Below are 21,334 nucleotides of genomic sequence, written 5' to 3'. Positions count from 1 at the left end.
CCGATCGTCCTACACCAATGAGTGTGGTAGTTTTCCTGAAGGCTTTATTTTGTTCACTGTATCGCTCTCTGTTGCTGGTGTCTTCTGCTAAATTGAACCCCTCCTACGGCGGAGTTTGGCTAGGAGGTTAGGACTTAAACTTACTCAAACTAAACCAGAACATATACTGGATGAATATGGACAACTCTGTTTAAATCTCTATAGCGATTAATGCGCTACAACTATTGACTGGATCATACAGCAAATGTAACTGAATAACTAGAGCAGCGATGAGCCGGAAACAATCCACCTAAAAAAGCCACTGCAGTATTTAGTGGTTAAACGTAAACTTCCTGAGCACATTACCGCACGCTGTCCCACCCACTACTTTAACGAGTTCTTCTGAACCCACTCCCAGTGTCATCTGCTGGCTATCCTGTCTCACTCAAAACATACATTAGGAGCAAAATTTAATAATAAGGGGCGTATGATTTACGGGCCTTCCTCATTTCTAAAACAATTTGATGTTACATTAATCCTGAGTGTCAAGGCGATGTGAAATATGTCCTCTGAGTTTACCAGCACCAGGTGTTTCATTTGCTGGAACGACAAACAGCAAAGTTTGTTCTGGCTGACCCCCCAGTACAAGAGTATTTTATCTTTTTTCTCCAAGAAGAGTGGGTGAACATGGATGTATGACTGAGGCACAGTGGGCTTAAGCAAGGGAAAGCAAAAAAGAGAACCAAAGAAGGCTTATGAACTGTTTACTTAGCTCTCATTTTTAAAAAGATGTCTATTTTTCAGGCCTCCAAGACCTAAATACAAACAATATAATAGAACTTTGGCTTTGTTGTCTAAAATTATTTCCTAACATCTAACTCATAAATTGATGCTTACTAATTTTCTAATCTAAGCAGTTTAGTATTAACCTGACTCTCGCCAGATGTATTTCGCTCCGCCTAGCTCCACTTACATCCATCTGGGACATCTCCATAGGAATTGCCTTTATTGAAGGCTGGGCCTTATTAAAAATCCTTGCATATGATTGGATAAGCCACTTGTCTGTCATCTTTATCGACGTGCTATTTCAACCACTCACACCGAAGCTAACCCGTAACACTGATGAGAGCGACGCAGGAAAAAAACAAAACTTTTTTTTCATTTTATGTGTTTGCGGCTCTAGTGGCACGCGTTTTATTGACAGTGAGCTGACAGGAAGAGGGGGGAAGACAGGCGGCAAAGCGCCGCGGGTCGGAGTCGATCCCGGGCCGACCGTGTCAAGGACTAAAGGCCTCCTAACATGGTTCGCGCTAACCGCTAACTGCTCCGCCATGGGCGCGCCCCAGAGAACAAAACTTGCCAAATCCGGTCGGGAGAAGGGCGAAAACATCGTTTCCACCAACAAAAGCCTTCAGAGCCGTTCTCTGATGTTCTTTTGATGAAACAATATTAGGTAGATTGGACAACACGGAAGAAATAGCAGCATCAATGTTAACGCTTGCTTCTTCGACGAGCCGCCATTGTTGTCTGAATCAAAACAATCTCACATCATGGTCGCTTCTCCACTACGTCACATCTATGAAACTCCAGCCCTGCGTCCTGATTGGCTAGACAATAAAATTGGTGGGAGAAATCACTCTCTATGGGAGATGTCCCAGATGGATGTGAGTGAGGCTAGGCGGAGCGAAATCCATCTGGCAAGGGTCAGGTTAGTTTAGTATGGCTAAACAGATTCATTATAACAGACATTTTTCTTTGAGGTTTAAATGGATTTAACAGAATTCACCTTCAGAAAATGTTACAAAAAAGTGTTGTATTTCAGGGAATACCATACGTTTTTGTCATTATAACATCCACATTTTTAATTATTTCATCCACACTAGGACTGGAAGTTGAACATGTTATTTTTTATTAATGAACAGAGTAAAAAATTAAGTCTCACTATTGAATGTTAACACATGTGCCGTCTGAACTAGTGTTTAAACGTGTTAATATTGGATGTCCGAGTGCAAGTGAATGCAACACAGAATGGGTTGAAAGCTATGCAGCAGTCATCCCTTCCTCATGTGTTTGAGGCTGGGCATGTCAACCAGCTGCATGAAGTAATGAGAGCAGCACCATTTAATCATGATGTCATATAATTAAACAGTGCTGGATAACATGAGTGTTAAAGAAGTGGAACGGAGGTTGAGCTAAACTTCATTGGTAATTATTATAGTCCTAACATTGAAAGAATATGTTTGCGTTGACATGAGACATCCCCACAAGGTGAGACGACGAACAGCTGACCATGTGATCACACCCAGGCAGTGCCATGCTAGATTTATTGAATCCAGTTTTTCCAGCCTTTTTTTTTTTTTTTTACTTCATATCTACATAATATTTGACTATTTGTGTAACCTATCAGGAAATATGAAGAAAAATATATGTGGAAGATGCAAAGTTATTTTAATAGATTAGTAGACATCAGACAAGGAACAGAGATAATACATTAATAAAAAGCTCTTCAAGTACAAAGGATTCATTCCCGGTTTAAAGCATGACTAGAACCAAGGATTAGGTAAGGGAGGACAGTGGAGCAGCATCATCATCCAGAAAGAGCTCTGCAATGCAGAGTGCATGTAAGAATGCAAGAGTGACATCAAGACACAAAAACATGGCAGAAAATCTGTAAAGTATAGAAATATTTTATTTTTCCTCCTAAAATAGCTGCATAATGAATAGCATACTAAACACACCTATATATCTTATAGAAGTTTTTTTATCATTATAATTTTGATGGATCATTTAAATGTGGCACCCCTTTGCTTATGTGTAACCCTGATGTGCCAAAGTGTAAAAAAATGACCAACCCATGAACACTTTGCTTATTGAGTTAAATACCGCTTTGTTCAAACAGCAATAAAAATGTGATCAATCTAGTTTCATTAATTACAAAGCCTTTAATTAATACTTTTTAATCATGTTCCAATCACATCTAGGTCTATATGATTGGAATGAATAGGCATTTCGGTATTTTGTTTCAGTAAAGTGCTTTGAGATGTTGTTCACTGTGAATTGGTACTATATAAATAAACTGAGTGGAATTTAATTGAAGATATGCCTTTAGTTTAAAGGCATCTAAACGTTGCCACCCAACATTTGTTTCCCATGTAACTAATTTCCCGTTGCAGGTAGAAAATTATGAATCAAGAGCAACATGGGGCTTTTGAAGCCAATTTGGCAATATTGATCATGTCTACCCAAGCTACAGGCTGCTTCAGAGCCAACGTTTGACTCAACTACCTACCTCACTTGGTAATGCTGGATGGAGGAATAAATCCCCTGATGGTATATACAAGATAAGGTAAGCCATTAAAACTATTGCTTTCATTCATTTAAATTCTACCAAGAAAATATCTGCAAAGATAAATTAATTGTATAATTCTGCTAGCAGACCACACCAAATGTTATCCACAGGACATTTCTGAGGTCTTTTATTGCTGTGATATGCCAATCATTAGCATCATTGCCTCTGAATTGAGTTTATCATTTAACAGGCTCAGCAGCGAGGGGAGTTTCTAAAGCAGCGTACATGAGAGTGGGTCCTGGGTATCTCTGTGTGTGGCCAAACAACTCGTCTCCACTGCAGCAGGGAAGCAAAGCCGAAGTACTTTACACTAGTGTAAACAAACGGGGAAATGGGGCACTTGGCAGCCGACTAAAGTGAGTGATGAGGCAAGGGTGCACTGAAGCATCTAATGAATCATTTGTTGGGAATGCTGGGTTTTATGAGGAAAAGAAAGATGAGGGGGAGATAAAAAAAAGGAGACAAGCTAAGAACATTGTAAAAGAATGGCAGTAGTACAAATAGGAAAGAAAGTCAGAGAGCTTTAGCAAAACAGAGTATTTTACCCAAACGGTCTAAATAGGATTAGAATACACAAGAAGATAATCCTTTACAAGTGCTGCTACAATATGCAAACCTGAGTTACACTTGATTACTTTACAGGTTACCAAATGAAGCAGAAACAATTTTTCAGAAAAGGCTCAGTGCTAACCCCCCTCCCCAGATTTAACTCATACAGGCTGAAAATAAATGACATACATAAGTCTACATAACTAAATATACATTTTAAATACATTTTAAATTAAATTAAACTTTTTTATCAGGAGATATCTAATCTATTTCAGTTGGATTTCCTTACAGAAGTAAGATTTTACTAAGTAACAGTTTTTAAGCCTGTATAGAAACAATATTCTCCTATGTATGGTTAATTACTTAGTGTACTACATTCAAGTTTTCCTGTAAAAAGGTTTGAGTCACCTTCAATAAAGACTAAAGTAGATTTCCTTTCTCGCAACATTCTTCGTTTCCCAGCTCTCCAGTGGTATGTACCAATCCCTCCACACAGCACAGGAAAGGAAGCTACTGAGAGACAAGGGTGTATTTAATGTAGTGAGAGGAAATTTTATTGGTAACAGGCAGGGTCCTGGCATTGGTTGGCTGTATTTATCTATGGAGCGGGGATCCCCATCACAACCACTTATTAGGACATATATGTGGGTTTAACTAGGCAGCCATTCAACAGCAATAAGGACGTGGCTTGCTGACCACAGTGAACTGGGACTGGGACCAGTTTAACCGACACTGGAGTAACAGAGACGAAAATGGAGACAAGAAGGAAATAACAAATAGATACAAATAAAATAAGCGATAGACACAACTTGTAGCAGAAGGTGAGACTGAGTGAAAACAAGTGATGGAAATGTGAAAAATACTTAAGCGCATAGCAGTAAGAAAAGCAGATAGAATGAAGTAATTTGATTTGTAACAAAAATATAATAAAGTAATAATAAAGTTGGAGGCATGATGCTGGAGATATTTAAAAAATGTGAAAGATGTGCTTTCACGTGTGTTTGTGTGTGTGTCCACATCCTTGTTTAAAATACAAAGTGAGGACTGCGGCCTGACTTCCATAGACTTCCATTGATTTTCAAGCCTTCCTATGGCCTAACTCTGAGCCTAGGCCTAACCTGAACCTGACACCTTAGTACTAAACCTGACCCCTTGCCCAGAAAAAAAAAGTGAGTTCCTCACTTTACCTCAAAGTCCTCACTTTACTAGTAAAATTAGTATATATATATAAAAAGGTTTGCTCAACAGCAATACAGAAAGGGCAGTGCATGCGTGTGGGTGTGTGTGTGGGTGTTAGGGGAATGTTGAGGATGCAGGTTATGATGGAAAAAGTATTTACAGAACACTATCTTTGTTGGCAACCTTTGCTAAAGATGTGAAAAAAATCCATTTTCATAAAGCAGAAGCATAATCTTGCACTGAAAAATCCCAGCTTTAAATGGAGCACATTTGTTCTGTGGGGAAAAATAACCTATGTTAATTGTTTTTAACAAAATTCCCAGAGATAAAATTATGTGTATACCAGTTGTCGATACTTTGTACACAGCACAGTATAGAGGATCGTTATCCTGCTGAATGACCTTATGGGATCCCATTTTTAGTTTTCTGGCAGATTCCCTGGTTCCTATAATACATGTCCTGATATTTCAAAGACTTCATGGTGTAATACATTAACAAAGTTCCTGCAGCTTTTGGAACGCATGTCCCCAGCATCCCAGATCCTTCAAGATACTTAACAGCGGGCATAAGGAGCTTTTCCACTTGTTGATCCTTTGCTTTATGACATAATCACCCAGTGATTGTTGCTGAAAAGCTCAGTCTTAGTTTCATCTGACCAAAGCACACACTTCCAGCTAGAGCCCCAACACATTTGAACACATTTTAATTGTTTACATTTGTGATGGTTGGACAGAAAAGGCTTTTTCAGCCTTAATCCCAAACAACCAAATGGAAAGTCTAATGGTTGTTATGGAGACTTGGTGAAAAGTAGTTTGGAAATAATGCTACAGAATGCTATGTTTCCACTTGCAACCCCCTAAACATTTAGGGCAGCTGTGTATTCTTGAAACTAACAATGTGCGTATCGGTGGTTGGGAAGAGGTTCATAAATAACAAATATTAGTGTTCATAAAGAGGAAAATCAGAACAAATCCAAGAGTCCAAATGATCTATTCAAGAGGCAGGATTTCGAGAAAACTATAAAAACATGAATACCAAAAAAAAGTTGGGAAGAAAATGTGATGCACCAAACGAGTCCATAGTTTGAGAAGTGCACATTGATATAACCACATCTTTTTGACTAACTTTCTTTGTCAATGCTTTGGAACCGTTACTAGAGCAACACAACTATGTGAACAAATCAAAACAAAAACAACAAGTAAATTCTGTGGCCGTGGGATGTGCTCCCCGTCTCCCACGGAGAGACTGAGAAGCAGCAGAGTATGGGACGGGACCTAGGCTGTGTCATGTAGGTGTGGGGATGCCGGGAAATGTGCAGGGTAATTTTAGACACACATTTCAAAACACGCATGGACACATGGAAGCAAGCGGTCACAAAAATTGCTCATAGTCTGAACTTTGCAAGGAGAGTTTTGAAAACAGAAATACAGAGTTTATTGAGAAGCATTACTTGTCATTTTGAACTTAATCACAACGTCCCTGTCACTAATTTATAAAACGGTAACCACTCAGGAAATCAAAATGTCTGAAGGTATTTCATCAAATTATCATAGTTACCAGTCAGTTTATGATTTAAACTTGTTCAAGTGCTTAGCACAAATGATCAGTCAGCCACTCACATGATAGAAACTGAGGGTTTCCCCAAGAGTATTATAAATGCACATAAATGTGCCTCCCCGCCAGGATAAGCGTTGTTTGTTTGAAATGCCTTGATGTTTGAGAGCGACATTAAAGTTCCCACCTGGGAGACAATCTCCCGGTTTAAATAAGCTAACGCACTAGCTGTTATTAGTTTAGCTGAAGAAGACTTGTTGAAATTCAGACCAAGAACCAGAATGGGTAAGAATGCGACTTTTGGTGACTGAAACTGATTAGGTTAAAAAACAAAACAAAAAAATCTTTAAAGAAATAAATCGTTGCTTCAATTATTTGTTTCTTTCATAAAGATAAATACTGCCCTGCTGTCACAGGTTTTTAATTTATTCTTTTATACGTGGTTATGTGTTAATAAATGACATGCGTAGGCTGTAGGCTGACACCATGTCCAGAACTAAGGCCTCTGTACATTGGTCGCGATACCCGCTGCGCCATGAGCGCGCCCCATAAATAAAGGTTTAATGATAACTGAAAAACAAGACACAGATACTTAGTCCAATAGCATGACATGAATAATAACCTGGGTGGATTCAATATTGATTACAGAAACAACTAAACCTGTCGACACAGCATTGAGCTCTGACAAAAGCTCTGAAAAATGTCCTATTTTAATGATCCTGACATATGTCTTAAAATTCTGTGCTGGTGGACTTTTTTATTAGCAGTTCATGATATGTGTGAGGAGCCAGCTTTTTATCAGATTTATTAAAAAAAATGCAACGGGTGCTGAGGCACAATACATGCAGAATTTTGGATTATTCTCTCTCTAGATACTCTTCAGACTCCAGCCACACCTGGAAATAAACAAGTCTTTAATCTTCAGTGCTATGGAGATCCTGATAACTTATTGCTCAACAAATGTATGCAAAACCAAGGTTAGTGTCAACTTTCATAGAAAATAACTAAGAAAGAATAATAGAATAGAGAAAATAGAGAAAATTAAATTAATAATTAATAAATTAGTATTGTAAATGGTTGGCTAAGATATTTGCATAAATACAAGCTTGCTCAGTTCTGGTACATAAAAGGAAGATTGGCTTAAACAAAAAGGGTTTGTAATCTCTGCAGTAGAAATGTTTGGAGTAGAACATGTTTATCTGATTACTCAACTAATTGAGCGATTATCTGATAGAACACTCAATTACTTATATGTTACCCGCAGTCCTACTTTGAACACGGCTTGATTGTTTGTGCTAGATAGGCTGGTCTGAGTACCTCAGACTGCTAATCTAATGGGACAGTCAACACACAACCATCTCTTGGGTTTACCAAGAATGTTTCGACAACAGAAAACATTCAGTCGTGTCGATAAAAATTACTTATTGATGTCAGAAATTAGAGGAGAAAGGGTGGCCACGTTCAAGATGTTAGAAAGGCATCAACAATTCCGACTACCATTTATTCAGTACAAAATATGCAGGATACCAACTAAAAGAGAGTGAGAACAGAGGAGTCGATTGACAAAATAAAAACAGATTTAATGGAATACAATTATGATACTATCTGTCAATGTAAAAACATTAATATAGCATATGAGTCTTTTCTAGGAATATTTCTAATAACCACTGTCCACTGAAAATGTTTAATATGGCAAAAATTATAATAACTGTTCCTGGACAAAAATACCCGTAAAAAGGCACTTTATAAAAACTTAATTATGAAAAACCATAGAAGCAGAAACGAAACATAAAAGATCTTAAAATAAAATAATTAGTATGTTAAGGATATGAAGGAGTGAATATTATAAGTACATATTAGATGAAAACAAAACATAATATGAAACAAACATTGAATATTCTAAACAGCATTATAAAAAATATCCCAAACAAGTTGGAATGCCCTAACTTTTTTTTAATTAATAAAGGATTTTAAAATTTTCATCATGATTAAAATAGCTGAGAGCTTTATTAACTTTTTGTAAATCTTGGGTGAGACTTGTTCAAAGACATCCATCAATCATCCAGCACTGCTCAAGAATTTGACAATAAAAATAATAGATATAAATTTAGCCATCCTTGAAGCTAATAAAAAAAATACCAACTGCTAATGATAAAGAAAATTGCTGTTACGGTGTTTGTTGATGTTAGGAGAGTTTTTATTACAAAAAATCATGATTTACTGATAAAAGAAACTAGAACGCCATGGTATCAGAGGGCAAGTATTAAAGTGGGTTAAATGTTATTTAAGTGGCACGCAACAGTATGTTAAACTGGGAGATGCATGTTCTAATTGTTTGAATGCTTGTGGTGTCCCTCAGGGGGCTGCACTGGGTCCAAAATTTTTCATATTGCATGTGAATTATATCTGCAAAACAGCTGAAATAATGACGTTTGTGTGATTTGGTGATGACACAAACAGTATCTGTTAACTTAAAACCAATGCTGAAGGATTTAAAAAACTAAAAATATGGTTTGATCGTAATAAATTGTCCCTAAATATAAAGAAAACAAAATAATTGGTATTTGGGAACCATAGACCACACAGGGAGTTTAAAACACATTTATATATTTAGAACAATGAAAAAGTATTTCTGTATTACAAAAAGCAAACGTGCTCCACATTTTGTACTGTTCCTTCCTTTTCCCTTCTTCGGTTATTGTGCAGAGATTTGGTGAATAATTACAAAACTATGCTACAGTCATCAATTATACTTCAAAAAAGAACAATAAGAATCATTAACAAGGCTGGATACTAGGCTTGGTGTCGATTCAAATTTCAAGAATCAATGTAATTACGATTCTCAAGATTTAGAATCGATTCTTTCTTTTTTTTATCTCAAATTGGATTGCTAGTATTAAAAAATGTTTTAGCTGTTAACTTCATTTCATTACTGTGTATGCAACATATTGATACTGGTATCATATTAACATTTAACTGCAAACTAATAAAGTAATGATAGTTAATGGCGGCTGTAAGGACCAAACCCTCTCCCTGAATGTTGAGACAATTGCTTTCATGGGGGAGAATACCCAAACACATCCAGGGTAGAAAAGACGGAGGCTGAATCACGTTGCCAAACGAAGGACCTGGAGTTACTAAACAGTTGCTAAACAGTCTCTTTCAGGGTATTAAGCTCCTGCACAGTTGCAAGCAAAGTGTAAGACTGGAATGATCTGGAAATTTAAAATCTTTTTCCAGGCTTAAACTCTATGAATATGGATATAAACAGCAAGCAAAAATATTGTTGTTGGTGTGAAAGCTCAGAGAGAGTAAAAACGAACAATAAAACTTATGACTTTATTGAAATGTACAATTTGTATTAATTTATATGTATATGCCTAATACCATGTCTATCTTTGTTTAAGAGGCAAAAAAATATATTGGCATGAAAATAGGTATTTCTTTACAAATTTATTTACACATTGTGTAAACATCAGGGCGTCATGATTAGTCATTTAGCCATTATAGTCCAGAGTTTAACATTCAACAAAATAAAAATATTTTTTGTACAAGCTTGTATTTTATTAGTGTTATTTATTGCAAAATTGCACATTAAAATGCCCAAACAGGCTATTACACTTTCAGAAATAAAAGGATAAAACGTGTGATTAATATGCAATTATTCTCGAGATAACTATCGACATTATGTGATAAATCGATTCAAATTCAATCGTTTTAATCGTTTGACAGCCCTGATATAAATACATGTCTTGTGTCCTTCACATTTGTTAATTAAATTTTTTGTTGTCTGTTTTTAAAGAGTATTAATACGTTTTCTGCTCGAAGCGGTTGAAGTAAACTAATAACCACTCCCGAAGTATTTTGTCATATTCCCGAGTCCAGACAGTGGATGGCGCAATCTAACCTACTGGATCTAGCTATTTACCTGAAAGAGCAGCTGCTAGCTAACCAAGTAATGAATGAGAACGTGTGGCAGCATGAACGTCAACATATGACAAGTATTTTCTCATATTTCGGCCCGAAAAATCAACAGAAAAGGTAAAGAGTAGATGACGGGACAAACAGCCATGGTAATGTTGCAGGACAAACTTTTTGTGGATGATGAAGATTTGCAGGCAGCGTCACAAGACAAGAAGCAGCAGCAGCAGATTTCTCCATCCTCCCGCCCACGACAGGTTAGATCCTGTCTCGAGCCAGACAGCATGCATGCCACATAACCTTGTTGTTATGTTCATTTATAAAACACTTGAAATTACCCCGCCCCTCTCTGTTTTTTTTTTTTTTTGCAAATCGCACACTGCGTGTATGTATATATATATATATATATATATATATATATATATATATATATATATATATATATACATACACACACGCATACATAGCTTTTTTTCCTCTTTCCTTCTTACTGTACAAGAGTGCATATATAATCTTACATATTCAAAGTGAAAAGATAAACAACCTTCAAACTGACTGCAGCAGGTGAACAGATGCTGTTCCTGTCAGCTAACAACAAAAATCTAATGCCACAATTCAGACAGGCTCACCAAACTGAGACAGCAACATATTGGGTCTCAGTTTCAGTTGCATATGGTTGCATGCATGTGGTTGGGTCAGAACTTGGTGAATATAACATAGATTCATACTTTAAGATATTGATGGCTTAGGCTGGTGCTGGTGTCATTGTGTAGAGGTGTTACCTAGGTGCACTTTGGTTGGTATAAATCCTACAGCCTACGTAAGTAATGTTTTGACACCTTTTTTTAATCTTTGCAATGAAGAATTAAGGCAGTTTTGAAGGCAAATGGGGGTTCAATCTGTTATTAATAAAGTGTACCTAGTAAAATGGCCAGTGAGGGTCTTATCCATCTGTTCTTTCATTGCCAAATAAAAACATATATTACAAACACTGAAAATGCTGGCAAACAATAAACTGAATTGTCGTTTTATTTAATGAAATTGAGTAAATCATTACCCGTCTCAGTATGTTGAACGAATGTAGAAGTGCAAACATCAGAGTCAACATTCTTTCAATCCTTTATTTTTGAAAGACAATTTTAAAGAGAATTCCCTCACTCAAAGGCAGTCAAATACCTCCTTGTAAGAGTGGACATCCCAGTCCCCACACACTTTCAACGAGTGGTTCCCATTTAAAAAAGAACAGGGAGTAAATTATGTAAGATATTAAAGAGGCCCAAACCACAAAAAAGTCAGGGCTGAGAGAATGCTGGACATTCCCTTGGATGCTGCTCCTCACATACTTGCAAAATACCCGCTTTTTTAAGACAGGAAAATGATTTCAGCTGTATAAATTGACAGTGGCCTTGTAACTGAAGATAAGAGAGGGAAAGAGGGCAAGATTGCAGTGCTGTCATAACTTCTGGTCGGTATATAGTCATATCCCAGCCAAGCAAGCCAGTTTTAGCCTCTTTGATGAAGTCTTTTTACTCCTAATGATAAATGCATATTGCAATTTGAACATGTCAGACCTACAGTTGAACGTTTTGTGTGTCTGAAACAGTGTTAGTGAAATTGTATCTCCATATACTCCATTAAAGTGTTTACACATGCTTGCTATTTTAGCCTTCACTTCTCTCCCATCTCAGCGCTTGTCTCCGAGGGTGGCATAACAGTAAATCTTGGTTTGAGACACTGTGAGGCAATCACTTTTTGAACAGCAGACAATGAAAGCATAGCTGCGTAAATGAGTCATTTAATTATAACAGCGGATGTAATTAGCGGTGGACTTTAAACAGAATCGAAGCAAATGGCTATTGGGACTCAACCGTGTTTCTGGTTATAGTGACAGTTGGTTAAAGACTGTAAACACACATTGGTTTCTATGATTACAGACTTTCTTTATGACTTTCTACAGGCAACCAGGGGGAGCATAAGCTGCAGTATTTAGCATAGATAAAGCTCCAAACTGTGCTTGGTTTGTATGTCAGCGTGTTTCTGATCTTAGGGGTATCAATCATGAGATTCAGAAGTGCGATCGTCCAGAATTGGAGGGAAGTTGTAAAAGGGAAGATGGTGAGGATAATGTCTGGTTAGAAATGGAGGAAAGAACATAGATAGTGGTTGAGCATAATTCCTGGGTTTCAGTGCAGAGAAGAAAGTGGTGACTGTTGGCTTCTGTATGCAGAGGTTATGGGAATGACTCAGCAACAGTGCATTTGTAAACATGGTCACGTTTGTGACTAGAGTTATAATGTGAGTTTGTGTATGTATTTCTGGTGAATTGCAGTCAAAGGTGTGAAAATGTAGCTAAGAAAAGGAAAGTGACTACATTGAGATGTGCATACTGTGTGGAGTGCCACATGGTAAAGTGTGTCTGTTTAGACCAGGGTGGAGCATTGTGCGACGCAGTCAATGTGTAAGCAGATGTGGGCACCACAGCCACAAAGTTACATGTCCTCTAACTATCAGAGGCTGAACACTGCGAGGCAGTAAAGGCTGAAATTATATGGATGGTCTTACTGGTTTTTGAGCAGAAAGTCTGAGAAAAAGTCCAGATTGTTTTCCGTGCCACAGATCATCATTTATCATTTGACAAGATAACAACATGGCCAAGAAGTCAGTAAGGAAGACTGAGTGCAGTTTCCATGGGCACCCAGCTTCTTTAGCCGATTAGCTGTCCCGGCTTATATAAAAACAAATATTTCAGCACAGGCAGAGGCATCAAGCTGATTTTTTGTTAATCCTCCATTGACTGGTACAGCCTTCCCCACACCAGTAAGCCAGAGTACCTCTGGCTCCCCCCTATGCAGCAACCAAGTGGCCCCCCTCCTTTAGATTTCTGTCCACTTAACTTGTTCTTTTTCGTCATCTCACTTGCATCTGCACAAAGCATTAGGCACCACTTTTATCTCCCTCATTACATGTGTTTGCCAGCTTCATATCTGCCCAACTGCTCTCTGCTTCACACACACATGCACTCTGTGGGGCTGTGGTTTTGAGGCAGCTATGACACAATCCAGATTCTTGCTGCCTATAGCAGAAAAATGTGTTTTGCACTGAAGTATTTTCCTCTAAAGTCCAGATTTTCCTTGCCCTACAGCTTTGATCCACATGGCACAGGGGGATGAGGGGTTGTGTCAACAGTCTTGTGTTTCAGTTGGCGGGCCCGCCAGACCCCCCCCCTACCAGTTCACTCATTGCTCTGTCATGGCAGGGGCACAGATACCACTATGAGGTGCAATCATACTTTGCCTCCCATTTTGCTAGGAGCTGACAAACGTCCCCAAAACATTCCCCAAGGATCCAACGGATGGCACATGCAAACTCACACCTAAAAATGTAATGTTTAAAAATATTCAGAAGGGTTGTTAATGAATTATCTGTGCACGTTAAGAACAGCTAGTACCGGCTGCGTGTGGGACTTCAAAACAGAATATAATCAAGCTGCATGAGCCATGTTAGAGAGATGCTAGAGATAGCAGCTGAAATATGTAAAAAGCAGGGATGGTGACTCGGTGATAAATCTGCAAAATGTATTCATTAAGTCACTGGTGTTTTAACAGTGCTTTTATAGCAGTAAATATTGTGTAGAACATGAAATCATAAATGTATCAGAGGAGCTTTGTGAACAAATAGTTTGTCTTACTGATAGATATCTTTGCGCAGCACAGTACGGGTCAGTGGGTTGTCAGCCTGTGGAGCCATGCTGAGGGAACCCAGCTTTAACACAACGGTGTCTTCCATCTTCTCACTGGGATCTACAAGATAACATCCAAATACAAACTCAAACAAATACTGCATAGAAACTAATACATCATTGTAACATTTAAGAACATTCTAGTTTCCTAAATAATTAATTGAAGTACATGCATTTAATTGGTCAAAAAAGAAAATCAGTCAATATCTTTGAATAGCCAAATTATGTCCATCTTCTACAAATCTGCTAAAGATTGATTCATGAATACATCTATTCTGTACAATTTCATGCATAACATTGGAAAGATCAAAGAGACTAAAAGGATGTGAGGGACAACATAGCAGATCTGTGCGGGCTGGAATGGACCATAAGACCAACGAGCAGACGCTTGAGTTCACAACATTTTGTGTCGCAAATCAGAAATAATAGAATTGAGGTAGTGATCTTGGGAAAGGTGACGGAGCTGACCCTGGCAGCATGGGAGAAGAGGCATACTGATCTGAATCGAGTTGGGACAACAGTCATCAAGAGCAACAATAGTAACACATTGAGCCATAAGTGGTTGAAATGTTGCAAAAGATATGATGACGTGGTGGTTCCTTAAATAGGTTTGCATTACCGGGTGTCCTCAAACCTCAATAAACTATAGCAGCATTGTAAAGAGAAGTGAGCTGAAATTGCAGTATCAACAGTTTGAGACTGATGGTCATAAAGACTACCCTGGTTTAAGTTAGGGCTGGTATATGGTGGTGCAGCAAGTCAATAAGTGTTATTTAATTGTGTTATATAAATAGTAACACCATAAAATGTCAAGTGGTCCTATTCATCTGAAGCCACCCAATTTAGGGCGTATTCAAAAGTCCTTTGGTCCGGACCAAAAGCAAAAAAAAAAATGTTTCCGTTGGTGCACTTTGCTTTCAAATCGTACTTTTAGCAGGTGGACTGTGACACAAAGCCACACATGCGATGATCATTGCTCCAATTGAACAGAAATGACTTGAGCAGGATGGAGCACAGACCTGGAAATGGAGCAAAACTACCCTGAAAATCCTGCATGAAGCAACTCTGTTTATCATATATGTGCTGTTATAAAAAGCAACACATAGGTTATGGTAAAACTTTTTTAACTGTCCTTATGTGGTAAGCAGGACAAACAACCCCCTCTCTAAATTTGCCAGTGGCCAAAATTATTTGAAATAAATAATTAAATTGTTAAAAATCAAAGTCCAAAAGAGATTCAAAGTACCTGTTAGTTATGGCAGGTCTAACAGCGTTTGTTATTGTCATAAAATGTACAATAAAGTAATGTAAGCCCATTTTGAGGCATTTTCTTTTACATGGCTATATCAGTGTTTCCATGTGTCAATCAAAACAGAAAATATCAGACCTGAAGGTGCATGTCTGTCTTGTCTCCCATGGCAGAAGACGCGGATCACACTGGTGTTGATGTAGATGAGAGGCAAACACCTAGAAGTCAATGTGTGGCTCCGCATCGGCTGACCTGCAGACTTCCCACGCTCTCTGTAGCGTCTCGGTACTGTTGTCTGAGGAGACACCAAGTCACAACTATAAATAGCTAACAGAACGTCAGAGTTATGTTTTTTTTTTTTTTTTTTTTTACAGGTGGTTCTAACAACTACTAAAAAAGTTAAGCATTACTACAGTGTATAATACCAGCTACAATGTAACATAGTTTACATATTACATCAATATTTGGGAAAATATTTTATAATTTCAGGTCCTTATTTACATTACTATATTTATTGTCCCTCATATGATTCAACAATGTGTCTAAAATGATTCTTCAATGACTTAAATATCTATTTATACAAACTTAAAAATAGAATTATTACATTTTATCTTCCTGAAGAAAATGTCTCCCCATTATACACAAACATGTTTTCACCTGAAAGACGCCCGCTACAGTAGCCAGTAAGGGACAGAATAACACCACATCAAAGGGCTGAGCAGTCAGCAGGATCTCTCTCAGATACTGAGGCGAGCTGTCTGCCAGGGGGTCACTGGCCATCCTCTGGCCTGTAGCGGTCATGCTGCTGCGAGACGGACGCTCGGGTCGGCTGGTGAGTTTGTGCCGGACGTTTTTGGTAACAGCTTGAGTGTAGGTAATTGACAGGAAACCATGCTGCTGATGAGAGCCTTCCAGGATTTTAGCTGCCATCTGATATGAGACAGGACAAATCAGTCTGACACCGAGCAAGGCAAGTCTAATGACTGTTCAGCTGAATTATGGCTTGAATTCTTGGATGAGGATTCAATTTTTTCTTTAATTGAGACCAGGCTTCTAGATACTCAGTCACTTCAAGAATAATTTTGGAAAAGAAATGTTAAAGGATTTGAAAAGGCTCCATCAAATATATGACTGCCTTTTTTTTCTTTAAAAAAACAGACTTGACCTCATCCAAGCAACACAGCCTTGTTTCATAACAAACTCGAAAATGGAAAGCCAAGCTGAAGCTACAGCTGAGGAGGGCTTAGAGAACAAATTTAAACTTTAGTAAAATAATTTAGCAAGAAGCAGGAAATCAGTCCACATTAAACACATCAGATACTAAGAAAAGCTTTTTTTTTTCTTAAAATAGAATCCAAATTTTATGCATGTAAAGTAAATATTAAGTAAAATAGGTTTGATACCATGGAAGTTTAAAAAATATTGAAAAAACTATTGATTTAAAGTCTGGTGGATTGATTTAAAACACAGAGGTCTGCAAAAACATCCAGTAACAGTGGAATTTATTATCATTTTATCATGTTGCTTATTCTCTTTCCAGCACGTTTTAGCAAGATGTTTCATGTAATGTAATGTAAATAAGAGATATCCAATCTTGTCCCAGGTATAGTATTTCCTGAAGAGACTCAACACCCAGTACCCATTGTCTGTTGTTTGTGACTAAATGAGCCATGCCCACAGTGAGACGCACAAACGAATTTTATGTTGCCAGTGTTAACAATCACAGCTGGCATGTGTGCAGAGCTTGGAAATGTCTGTTAGTTTGTGAACATGACTTGCCATGTGACCTGCTTTGCGTGATATTCACAGATAACTTTTGTTGAGAGGCATGCGCAACTGAAACACTAGTTATCGCATAAGAAAGTGGGTTCATGAAACAGAACGACTTTATCTTTAAGTTTTGTCCACACAATTAACTTGCACCGGATGTTTATGAGATGACTAGATTAAATCTAGGGTTTGACAGAATAAACATGTGAACATCACTCTAGTACAGTAGTTCTTAAATAGTGGGGTGCGCCAAGGAATGACATGGGGAGCCCAAGAATAACCTTGCCATTTTCCATTTTTTCCCCAGACTGGTCTGAACCTGCAGTCATTAGTAGGAATATCAGAGGAACGTGTAGGATTCTCTCCTTTCACGCCGCTAGGGAGCTTTATGATTTTTAAATTACATTTATTCGAGCATATCGGCAGAAACCGGACGTGGTTTGGCCAACACCGGCAGTGACCTATTCGCCACTTAAAAGCAACTAAAAATCGAATTAAATTCATCAAATTACTTCTCATTTACATTTCTAAATCAACTCATGTGATATGGTTAGTTGATTTAGAACATTGTAAACAGCTTGGAAATATGTTGCTTTTGCAAAACATTCTGTGGTTTGATTGTTATTCTGTACTTTAGCATCTAGTTAGCACTATGCTAGCTGTGTTTAACAGTATGGTTGAAGCCAATGTTAACTTCACGTGAAGTTAATTTTATTAAGTATACTTAAGTATAAGCTTAAGTGTTAGTATTCTTAGTAGTCTTAGACTTCTGTTTATACTTTTCAGCATAAATCAAGTATACTCCACTATACTTTTAAGCAGTGTTGTAGTACTCGAGTCCGAGACTCGAACTCGAGTCCGAGTCATTAGCTAAATTTAGAGACTCGTGACTTGACTTGGACTTGAGCACTGATGACTCAAACTTGGACTCGGACTCCTACATTCAGATCATTCTGACTCGGAAATTGAGAAAAAGACTCGACTTTTTTTTATATAATTAGGCTATAATTTTAATATGTCATTAGAATATTATTTGGTGTATGATTTTAATATCTAAATGTCGTGCCGCGCACGTGACGTCACCATCTCATGAGCAACGCCCCTTGCCGCTAAGGTTGGGCAAACAGTGTGAGAGCGCACGTAGCAAACAGCCGTTACACATGCAACAGATACAAGGATATGACCGACTTTACAGCTGTTAAACTTTCACAAGAGGATGTCCAGGCGCCCATTTTACTGGTAGAACTGTGGAACAACATACCAACGTTCAGCTCAAACGATGGCTTGAGTGTCGAGGGCTTAGAAAGACTGGGAAACGGGCCGAGTTGATAGGAAGGTAAGTTGTTGTTTTTCTCCTGCTCGGCGTTCATGGCGTCATTTGCCGTTTTTTTTCTGTTTGTAGTCACCGTCCAGGAATCGGTATAAATTTTCCGGCCCGCCGAACAATTTAGTCCGGTCCGGTGGCCAAATGCATTATCATTATCCAACGGCTGTATCTCCTCGCTGCATCGACCGATCTGCACCAGATTTGTTGTGAGTAATGGTGGAACGCTGCCGAACGCGTTTGTGGGAATCGCCCGGTGGACGGGCGAGGAAAATGCGTGACAGCATCTGCGGTGGCGGGCGGCCGGCGGTGCGCGAACCCCGCCGGCCGGCCGGCACCGCGGCGGTGAGCGAACCCCGCCCGCCGGCCGGCACCGCGGCGGTGACCAATAGGCCGGAGCGCGCTTGGCTGCGAGGGCCGATCGACGTCGCTTGCGGCTTTAACATCCTTCATATGCGGCCTATCAGCGTACCTCGAGTCGCTGTTGCACATTCCATAACAACAATGTTTAAAAACCATGGTTAGGAGATGTCTTAGACTTGGAAAAAGCATTCGTTTTACCGAGTAAAACCAAGGGTAACTACAGCGAAAGAGTTATTAGTGCAATGGAATGTTACTGCTTCATGTCATACATCACACGTCAATAGTGACTCGACTCGGACTCGACTCGGATTTTTTTTTTAATGACTTGGACTTGACTCGGACTTGAACACTGGTGACTCGAACCTGGACTCGGACTCAAGGCATAGTCACTTGACTACAATACTGCTTTTAAGTATATAAAATACAGTTTATAAAAGGTAAACTTCAAGTACACTGCCTAGTTTTAAGTATGAAATAAGCATACAAGTAGAATAATTGAATAAACTACTTTTTGCTAAGTGTCTGTATTCAAGAAATAATCCATTTGTGGTTAAAATGTCTGATTTAAATCCAGTATAACTTTGGTTATGTGTTCATATGATTGACTGTGAAGGTCTTAATTTGTGGTTTGAATTTGTGTTTATTGAGGGTCATCAAATAGTAAAGATTGATGACATGCCTGAAATCACAATATTTACAATCATTACAACCAGAACTGGTTTATTATCTATAGCTCAACAGCTTCACTGCGTTGGTAACGTAGCTATGAAAATGTATAAACTCATGAAAGAGTATAAAACTTAACCTAACAGTAATTTATCTTTAATATTAATGGCTTCATATTATTTTTGGCATTTTTCAGCTCATCTATTTTGTGTCAAGTGTCAAGTGTCATACCTCCGTAAAATTAACGTGTGGTGTCTTCCAGAAATAGAAGGTACTGTGTTTAGTCTCATCATTTGTTTTGAATGCTTGGATGTGTCAGGCAAAAAATATTTTAGATGCTTCTTAATATCATATAGTTTATAAAATGTGGCAATGTTCAAAAGCTTTAGTAGAAAACGTTTTTATAGAATATATTTAACTGTTATAAAATGTAAAAATTATTCTGGGTAATCTTCAGAGTGATGATTACCCAGATTACCAATAAAAGTTATATTTCTGACCCATTTTGTTGGGCTAGGGGGACTTGAAATTTCTTCATTCTTCAAAGGGGGGTGTAACAGAAAATATTTGAGAGCCACTGCTCTAGCAATAATGTAAACTGAATGAAAACAGCAGGCGCAAGTGGAGAGCTTAACAGATTGTAATTGTATGTCTAGTCAGGTATGCCATTAAATAATAAAGCTAAATTTTAAGTGACAGAACACAACAGCAGGCTTTCTAACAGGATAATCCATCTGGAGCAGGATATTAAGATTTTAATAACTTTAATAAAGTGTCATCCTGGGGCTGCCATTTCTGCCTAGAACAGAATAAGCAACGGAAATGTCTTGATTGGAACATCTCTAGTCAGTGATGATGTTTTATGATTACTATTAGACCAATTTTTTTTAAGGACCAGATTATTCTTTTTAATAATACAATTGCTTTAAAGAATGCCTGAAATTTATGACATGACCACATTCTTTGATATCTCAGAACAGAGAACTCTTGACCCACTGTTGATGGATGTTAAACAGAGTCAACAAAACAAAAAGAAAAGGAAGATGGATTCTTACAGGAGTGGAAAAACCAGAGAAGTGGCTGAAAGAGCCTTGCTTGCTGACGGGTCGAACCAACACAGTGCGTCTGTTCAGCTTGTCAGTGCAAGAGAGCACCACTCCTCCACAGCTGCCCGAGGTCCGAAAACCCTCCTCCATACTGGAGGTGAGGAGAGGACAGAAAATGACAGAGATAGTAGATGCAGAAAAAGAGGGACATGGAGGAAAGACGTGTATTCAGATCAAGCAGAAGAAGAGAAGAGACGAAACGAAAAGAAAAGCCAGAAAAGAACATCATTGTTTAGGATGAACAAAATCAGATAAGGAGTTGATGATTAAACCCAAAGTAAGTTCTAGAGATTGATTCAGCTGAAATATTTAGGAATGGTCTTATAGTATACCTCAACATGAGCCATATTTCAAATGACAATAGAGCCACCAAGACAAAGGCTTGTGGAGAACCCCCTCTAAGTTGCTATTAATTCAGAGCTCATTTTTATTGTTCTCGGTGCTAATATAAGACCATTATAAGAATAACGCTTCATCACAAAAAGAATGGAGGTCCATGTTCTAGGAGTCTTTAACACACACAAAGATTGGCTTTGACCAGATCTTATTGGCTTGAGAACTCAGTCAGTTACTGGAGAGACAGGAA

General features: G+C 38.2%; 1 protein-coding gene across 1 annotated transcript in view; it reads right to left on the bottom strand.

Annotated features, from left to right (window-relative positions):
- Nucleotides 1-21,334, bottom strand: part of LOC105933119 (vacuolar protein sorting-associated protein 13B) — a gene marked incomplete at both ends in the record, with an annotated part of 162,027 nt that overhangs the window by 91,568 nt on the left and 49,125 nt on the right. Inside the window, 4 exon segments of the mRNA XM_012872506.3 lie at nt 14,220-14,331; nt 15,658-15,814; nt 16,177-16,449; nt 20,698-20,839. Of these exon segments, the coding sequence (XP_012727960.2) occupies nt 14,220-14,331; nt 15,658-15,814; nt 16,177-16,449; nt 20,698-20,839 (684 nt within the window).

The sequence above is a fragment of the Fundulus heteroclitus genome, chromosome 3 (assembly GCF_011125445.2).
Source record: "Fundulus heteroclitus isolate FHET01 chromosome 3, MU-UCD_Fhet_4.1, whole genome shotgun sequence".
In the NCBI taxonomy this organism is placed as follows: Eukaryota; Metazoa; Chordata; class Actinopteri; order Cyprinodontiformes; family Fundulidae; genus Fundulus; species Fundulus heteroclitus.
Note: the sequence above shows the minus strand (reverse complement) of the source record. Positions and strands in the feature narration are given on the sequence as shown.